Genomic DNA, 8,864 nt, shown 5'->3' with positions numbered 1-8,864 from the left:
GAGGATGTGGAGAAATAGGAACACTTTTACACTGTTGGTGGTAGTGTAAATTAGTTCAACCATTGTGGAAGACAGTGTGGCGATTCCTCAAGGACCTAGAGATAGAAATTCCATTTGACCCAGCAATCCCATTGCTGGGTATATATCCAAAGGATTATAAATCATTCTACTATAGGGACACATGCACACGAATGTTCATTGCAGCACTGTTCACAGTAGCAAAGACCTGGAACTGACCCAAATGCCCATCGATGATATACACTGGACAGGGAAAATATGGCATATATACACCATGGAGTATTATGCAGCCATCAAAAACGATGAGTTTGTGTCCTTTGTAGGGACATGGATGAACCTGGAAACCATCATTCTCAGCAAACTGACAAAAGAGCAGAAAATCAAACGCATATTCTCACTCATAAGCGGGTGTTGAACAAGGACAACACATGGACACAGGGAGGGGAGCACTACACACTGGGGTTTCTTGGAGGGAAATAGGGGAGGGACAGTGGGGGGTGGGGAGCTGGGGAGACATAGCATGGGGAGAAATGCCAGATATAGGTGAAGGGGAGGAAGGCAGCAAAGCACACTGCCGCATGCATACCTATGCAACAATCTTGCATGTTCTTCACATGTACCCCCAAACCTAAAATGCAATTAAAAAAAAAAAGAAATAATATTCAGCCACAAAAAACGATGAGCTCGTGTCCTTTGTAGGGACATAGATGAATCTCGAAACCATCATTCTCCGCAAACTGACACAAGAACAGAAAACCAAACACTACATGTTCTCATTCATAGGCCGGTGTTGAACAACGAGAACACATGGACACAGGGAGGGGAGCATCACACACTGGGGTCTGTTGGGTGGGGCTAACAGAGGGACAGTTGGGGGTGGGGAGGTTGGGGATGGATAACATGGGAAGAAATGCCAGATATAGGTGACAGGAGGATGGAGGCAGCAAACCACATTGCCATATATGTACCTATGCAACAATTCTGCATGATCTGCACATGTACCCCAAAACTTAAAATACAATAATAAATAAAATTTTATACATTTAGGTGAAATTATCTTAAGCATTTCAACATCTTAAAAATAAGTTTTATAAATGTAGTATAATACATCTTCCTAATCATTTAAATAGTGACTATAAATTTAACTAGTTAAGTTAGCCTAAATATGTCCATTAAAATCATGAATCTTATAATTTTCTAGTATATCAAATTGTTAAGCATTTAGTTTAAAAACAAAGAAAAATTGGGATAACAAGATATGTATTGCACTTGAATAAATTACACAAAAGCATTATTTATAATTCTTATTTGTTAAATCTTTCTGTGTCACAATGCTACTTTTCTAATTAATAGGAATACAATGATGAGTTTACGCACTCTTTCTAGGAATTGCAATTATAGATGTAGAGATTGGAGTCCCAAAGAGCAGAGGAAGAGTAACTGCACAGACATGGGATGGGGCATTGGTTACCTCACAGGGGAATTTTACCAGAGCTATAAATTAATAAGGCAAATTTCTTCTTCTGGTTGGCTTCTGCTCTTTGTACTGTCAGTGGGAGACAATCCTGGGCTTTTTAATTGAATTTTATTTTGTAACCTAGTGCATCACATATATCCCAGGAATCTTTCCAATTTCACACTTACTTTTTTTTTTTTTTTTTGCCATAACTTTTTTCCTTCCTATTCCCTGATTTGGGTAGATGGAATTATGGACACTCACATGTAGCAGTCACAATCAGAACTTCCTGCTGAAACGTCCTTTTACTCTGTTCTTTCTCTTCATCTTTGATTCTATAGTCTTCTTTTGATCACTCTGAGCCCTTCAAGAATAGGATGTGCATTGTTTATCTTTGTGTTCTTTTTTTTTTTTTTTAGATGGAGTCTGGCTTTGTTGCCGAGGCTGGAGTGCAGTGGTGTGATCTCAGCCCACTGCGACCTCTGCCTCCCGGGTTCAAGAGATTCTCCTGCCTTAGCCTCCCAAGTAGCTGAGACTACACGTACCCACCATCATACCTGGCTAATTTTTGTATTTTTAGTAGAGATAGGATTTCACCATGTTGGCCAGGCTGGTTTCAAACTCCTGATCTCAGATGATCCATCCCCCTCAGTCTCCCAAAGTGCTGGGATTACAGGCATGTGCCACAGCACCCAGCCTATCTGTGTTTTCTTAGCACTCAGTTCAAATGCCTGGTGCTCAATAAATGTTTGTTGAATGATAAATAAATGTAATCAATATTAATTTGAAGTAGCAAACTCCAAACATCTTCCACTTTACTTTGTCAGGTAGAGTAATTTTGGCCCTGTAGAAATTTCCTATCTTGGTACCTCATCTGAAAAATATGGCAGTCCTCGTATTACCTTCTGAATAGTGCCTTCACTGCAGCTTTTGCTTCTTGGTGGTTTCTAATGAGCTCCTCTCAGTAAATAACAGTCTACGTGTCACACATGCCATGCACCATTTGCCACCTTTCCCCTCAAGGTCTACTTGACAGTGAATCTTTTTTTTTTAATTGCATTTTAGGTTTTGGGGTACATGTGAAGAACATACAAGACTGTTGCATAGGTACACACATGGCAGTGTGATCTGCTGCCTTCCTCCCCTTCACCTATATACTTGGATGGGAGACAGTGAATCTTAACACACTCTCCTATGAAGTCTAGACTGTTCAGAATTCATTTCTGGACTAAGAATCCTTTTTAGAAAGGTGCTATACTGGAGTTACCATTCAAAGTGCAATAATTTGCCTTTCTGGGCATAATACTTAAGAGCATACATTTGAATCCATAAAAGCATGGTGGCAGATTCTGACTCTGCCATTTACTACCTTTATTATTTGGCCTTTTTCAGACTCAGTTACCTCACTGTAAAACTGTAATTGTAATATCTGTCACAAAAGGTTGAGGTGAGGTGTGAATGAGATAAGATATGCAAAGCTCTTAGGATACAGCTAGTGCTTAAGCACTCAATAAATAGTAGTTATTGCCCAAATGGACTCTCATTTTCCATGCTACTGGCCCAGTCTCCTGAAAGGCAGTATAGTCACATTCATACTGCTTTATTTCTTTAAGATACTTGTTCTTAAAGGGGAGAGGGAAAGTGAAAAAAAAAAATAGAATGTCCTCTTTACAGAAAGAAGCTAATCAGATTGTAAACTAGCAGAGCCTGATAATTCTTCTTATATTTGCAAAGCTGTGCTAAGCAATAGTCAACAAAATCCTGAGATTTTTGTGCTTTTTAAATACAATTTTAAATGTAACCTTAACAATATTAAGTACATATAAGATTAAATCATGTAATAAGAATCACTTCCATTTTTGACAAGCTTCTTAGTTCAGAGCCCTTAGGTACTTCCTGTAATAAAGACCCATTTTCAGATTCACAGATATTATCTAATGTTTCACTCTGTCTTTTCATGTTCTTAATTTGCGGCCTGTTTTCAATGGCCTGTCTCATATCAGCTATCATTTTTGTGATCGAAATGTCACTTCACATTACAGTTTTCATTGGGACAGTTCTCATCTATGGTTTCAATTCAATTTAATTCAAATTAGATCCTTATGTCTCAGGACAATTGAATTCACTTAAAATCTCCTCTGTTCAGATAGGATTGTAACCACTACTTCCTGTTGATACTACTGGAGTTATTGGTACCTTCTAAACCCCTGGTACTGCCTGGGAGCCTCCCAAGTCTCGTAACAAGGACACTGCTGCTTCTGCCCTTGGAAATAGGTCTGGCACCAGCACTGGAACCAGCCAGGCTAGCATTATGCTCAACAGTTATTAAACCACCATTGCTGTCTCTGGTGTTGATGCCTCAGTCTCCACCACCTTCCTCTCACCAAAATCCCACTGGGTCAGTGCGTTTCTGAATTATGGAAAAATATTTTCTCACATTTTGTTTTATAAAATTTTGGCTGACAAACAGCTCAGTAGGTTATAGAAGTTCGGAAAGTGGTAATTTGCTTATTTTGTTTGGTTTGATTGAGTTTTTCTAGTCTTCCCCCAACAGAAGCCAGAAAAAAAGGGGCTGAGTAACAACAGCGAAATTTACCCATGTCTTCTCCTGAGACAACTTTTTCAGACCTGACTCGTATGCTTGACTTTCCCTAAAATAAATTTCTTTTCGAGAGGCTTTTCTTGCAAGACTGCTGGTAGCAATGATACCACCGTGCTACCAGATGTATTGAAACTCCTTTATCCTGTCATCTTGTGGGCTTTGTCCAGGCTTGCAAGCATTCTAGAACCTTAGTGACACTATCCAGAAGAGGAAAAGATTCAGAGTCCAGAAAACTCACCCAACTGAAGGGCTGCACCTTAAAAAGGAGGAGACCAGTAGGCTGCATCACCATATTTCCAGAGGCTGACCTTGATTCTGGCTAATTGCACACACAAGGAAATTCACCAAATGAGCAAAGCCCAGCTATGGAGTTCAGGTCGGAGCTGTGCTATGACTTGGCCATTGGCAACACTGCCTCTGCTACTGGTATCCCTGGGTATGGGGGCTGGTAAAAAGTTAGCTGAGGTTGCAGCCTAGCCCTCTATGCAGGCTTTAAACAGGCCATAAGAAACCAGATAGAGGTGGTCCCTAAGGCTAGGTACTTTGGGAGAGCTAAATCCGAAGCATTCTGAAGGAACTGTTTAAATGGAGAGGTAAAACTAGATCATAACATGGAAAAATGAGGTTGTGCACAGAACTGAGGGGGCAAACTAGATACATGTGCATATCAGTAGCTGGGGGAATCCAGAGAAATGGGATAAGCAGCTAGGAAGCCATAAGTGGGAGATGACACCTGCTGTATGCTACTAGTTTTGACTAGGGTTCTTAAAGGCAGCTCATCTGGCTAGATTTAGAGTATCTAGAAAGCCAAGGCAGATAAAGTACTTTTAATACATCAGAAATGTGGACTGGACCTACAGATGGAATTGACATAATTGCTAAAGCTTGGACTTTGAAATTAGAAGTCTTGGGTTTAAATCTCAGCTCTGACACTTAGTCACAGTGTGGCTGTGTGCAAATTAGTCTCTATAACTCTGCATCCTCCATTAAAGAACCTCAAGGGGCCTTTTAAGAACTTGTGAAGTCCATATCCCAGTGCCAGGCATACAATAGGTACCCAAAAATGAAGGAATATTGGATGATACCATCACAACTAATTCCAGACCACATTCACTGGTAGAGCTGAGCCTGTTAACAATTTGCTTTCTCTGGTGAGAAAGGACTCAGAAATTGGCAAACTGATACGGGTATGGGTTTTATAGTTGAAAGAGTGGCTAGGGAACCAAGAGCCTGACGTAGGTGATTCCTTAGAAAGTAAAGCTATTCAGAGGGCGCTCCAGAGTAGCAGCGGATCTGGCAAACTGATATTTAAACCACAATATTCATGCTTTCTTTCTACATGCAGAAACAAATACCCCTTTCCCAGAGATGTGTGTGTGTGTCTACACACATGCACATACTTCAAAGCCACAGGTCACAATCAAACATGGTTTCCCTTTGCAGGGAACACACTGGCTTTCAATACTTTCCTTAAGTTATAGCCTCACATGTGAACTTTTGATCTCTGAAATGAAGTTCATAAATTTCAGTATCAGAATGGTTGCTGCTGTTTCATAGTTTACATGTAAATTGTTATTCCTATATCCATAGAAGTCACTTCAGTTTTTTCTCTCTATGGCCACAGTATTACTACATTTAACCTGTGCTGGAAGGTGCCCTGAGTTTAAATTAAGTTGAATGCTGGGCCGAGTGTGAAACACAAGAGATCCTGCTAGTCTAAGTCTAGGGCTTCCTTAAGAGAGGCCCTCCTTCACGTCTTGGAAACAAGGATTGATGTTGCACCACTCAGACCTCCTCTTTCCATCCCAGCTGAATTAGTCCATTTTCACACTGCTAACAAAGACACATCTGAGAGGGGGAAGAAAAAGAGATTTAATTGGACTTATAGTTCCACATGGTTGGGGAGTCCTCAGAATCATGGTGGGAGGCAAAAGGCACTTCTTACAGGGCAGCAGCAGGAGAAAATGAGGAAGAAGTGAAAGCGGAAACCCCTGATAAACCAACAGATCTCGTGAGACTCACCCGCTATCATGAGAATAGCACGGGAAATACCAGCCCCCATGACTCGATTACCTCTCCTTGGGTCCTTCCCACAACACATGGGAATTCTGGGAGGTACAATTCAAGTTGATATTTGGGTTGGGGCACAACCAAATCATATCACCAGTCTTATCTCCTACCATTTCCCTCCTCACACTACAGTCCAGCCACACCAAATTGTGATCATTCCTTCAATGCACCTTGCCCTTTACTGCACTTCTGCCTTTGCACATTCTCTTTCCTCTACCCCAAGTGATCTTCCTTCCCTCTTTTTAGAGGGATTCCTTGTCAGCCTAAATGGCCTAGCTCAAGACTCATCCTTCAGGGTGTTCTCTATAGACCTCCTCAATCCCTTTGAAGTTACTCTCTCTCTTCTCTTGGCCCCTGCAGTATTCCATGCACACCTATATTATTCAGCTTCTCACACTGTAATTTCTCCCCCTGTGAGCCCTTTGAAAGCAAGGTGAGTGTCCTACTTATGGTCCTTGTATCCCCAGCATCTATTATCATGCCTGCCACTTGTTTGGTGCACATTAAAAATGTATGAATGAGGCAGGCATGGTGGCTCATGCCTGTAATCCCAGCACTTTGGAGGCCAAGGAGGGTGGATCACAAGGTCAGGAGTTTGAGACCATCCTGGCATCATGGTGAAATCCTGTCTCTACGAAAAATACAAAAATTAGCCAGGTATGATGGTGGGTGCCTGTAGTCCCAGCTACTCTGGAAGCTGAGGCAGGAGAATTGCTTGAACCCGGGAAATGGAGGTTGCAGTGAGCCGACATCATGCCACTGCATTCCAGCCTGGGTGACAGAGCAAGACTCTATTTCAAAAAAAAAAAAATGTGTGAATGAAAGCCAAATTATTCTTTTTGTTTTTTCTTCCTGCAGAAACGATGATCATGGGTAAGAGGACTGCTTGCACCAAGGACACAATAGTACAACCACCTTACAAAGATCTTAAGTAACTTTTTCCATCCAGCAACACCCAGACGACTTCAGTGACCAAATGCTCAGCTGTAACCACAGCAATAACTGGCCTTCTTTCCAGACTGAGTTTGGTGAACCTGAATGGTCCAGCCACCTTCTGCAGGTGACCCAAGGTGATGTGCTGACGGCGAAGCATGTCTCCTATGGCCAAGAACCAAGATTGGACTATGAGCAAAAACAAATGATAGCTATAGTGATAGTACCAAAGGTACCAGGACTCAGTGTTTCATATGGAGCCCTTTGTGATGAGGACATAGAATCTGCCCTGGAAATTGTTATTCTAACATGATATTATTTTCTAGAATGCCCTGGAAGGAAAGACTATTTAAAAATATATCCAGGTGCTAAATAGGCAGCAGATCTCAATTCATACATGACTACCTTTGAGCTAATGACTGTCTCCAGAAAATAACTTTGCCCCAGTAAGTGCTCCAGATTTGCAAGGAATAGCTCCAGGAGAACGATAGGACAAGCAGGCTGTTCCCTGGAAGAAATCTAGTGGCAAGGAGGGCTAGTTCACAGCAAACTCATTGCCTCTTTCCATGCACATAGTAGAGAGTACTAGTATCAATATGGCCCTGTTTTCTGCTAAAACCAGATTTTGAGGAATCAGAGACCCCCAACACTATTCCCTCTGTAGCCAGCAGCCACTTCCTTTCAACTGGGAGTATTATTAGAATGAAAAAAGTAATTGTTATCCCAGTTAGAAGAGCATACATCTCAGTGGTATGAGCATGTAGAATATCCTTTCCTAGGCACGTTTGTCCACTGAGTTAACAGCCTCAGAAACTGGTGTAGCAATAGGTGAGATGAGATCACGGAGAGAGAACACAGCCATCCCCTAGAGAAAGGCACAGCTTTTGGGCTTCTTTGGCCTGCGTGCCTTCTGGGGTATTTCCATATGCAACAGCCCAGAGTCATAGCCTTGGGCAGCCACACGCAGAGGTTTCCTTCTCACTTCAAACACATACATCTCTTTCACAGCACTTGGGGATGGAAATACCTACAAGAGTGAAAGTCAAGGGCACTCCCTGGGCATCTCATTCATTACTCAGCTTCCTTCCTGACCAAGTCTGCCAACCAATGGCCAGCTATGCGCTTCATCCTCATTGCTCTGCCTCCATATAAATGAAACCAAAGGCCTCAGCATATCCTGGGAGGACTAGGGGCTGTTACCTAATGGTCCTCTGTCCCATTATAGGTGCAAGGCACCCCATCCACACATTTGCACCACTATCCCAAGATAATATTTTCCTTTTCACACCATCTATTTGCAGCAGAATCTAGATCTGGATTGTAGTTTACTTTCCTGGAAAGCTCATTATCTTTGTTTCAATTAACATTTCAGGATGGAGCTAACTGGGTGGAAGAAGGATGATTGCATGTCTTTAGAAAGTTCTCATTGCCCCAGCTACCTAGTACTGTACAAGAACCTCTACCGTGATGGCAGATCTAAAAAGGCTGTAGGCCTTTGGTTGTAGGAAGCAGTGTCATTACATTCAAGCTTTACTTCTTAGATTGGCTTCCAACCACTGGGATTCAAAGAGAATCCAAGGTTCTGTCTGTGTCTGATGGCATAAGGAAAATTCAACTTCCTCTGCTCAAGGTTCCCCTCTGCTCATCCCTCATTCAGACATCCTCCATCATACCGGTGTTTAGAACAAAAGCACGAAGGGCTAGCGCCACCAGGATAGTGAGCAGAAATACTGTCTGTAGATCCAGGCAGATGAGCCCAGAAGAACGGTCCCAGAGAAATCAGAC

General features: G+C 42.0%; 1 protein-coding gene across 1 annotated transcript in view; it reads left to right on the top strand.

The window, feature by feature from the left end:
• The window catches only part of SYT9 (synaptotagmin 9), a 245,525-nt gene extending 236,662 nt beyond the window's left edge, over positions 1-8,863 (top strand). The window contains exon 7 of the mRNA XM_017507190.2: positions 7,005-8,863. Coding sequence (XP_017362679.1) covers positions 7,005-7,013 — 9 coding nt within the window. The 3' untranslated portion in view covers positions 7,014-8,863. The remainder of the gene's footprint in view (positions 1-7,004) is intronic.
• The last annotated feature ends 1 nt before the right edge of the window (position 8,864 follows it).

The sequence above is a fragment of the Cebus imitator genome, unplaced genomic scaffold, assembly GCF_001604975.1.
Source record: "Cebus imitator isolate Cc_AM_T3 unplaced genomic scaffold, Cebus_imitator-1.0 Scaffold370, whole genome shotgun sequence".
Classification (NCBI taxonomy): domain Eukaryota; kingdom Metazoa; phylum Chordata; class Mammalia; order Primates; family Cebidae; genus Cebus; species Cebus imitator.
The sequence above is the reverse complement of the archived record's forward strand: the minus strand, read 5'-3'. Positions and strand labels throughout refer to the sequence as shown.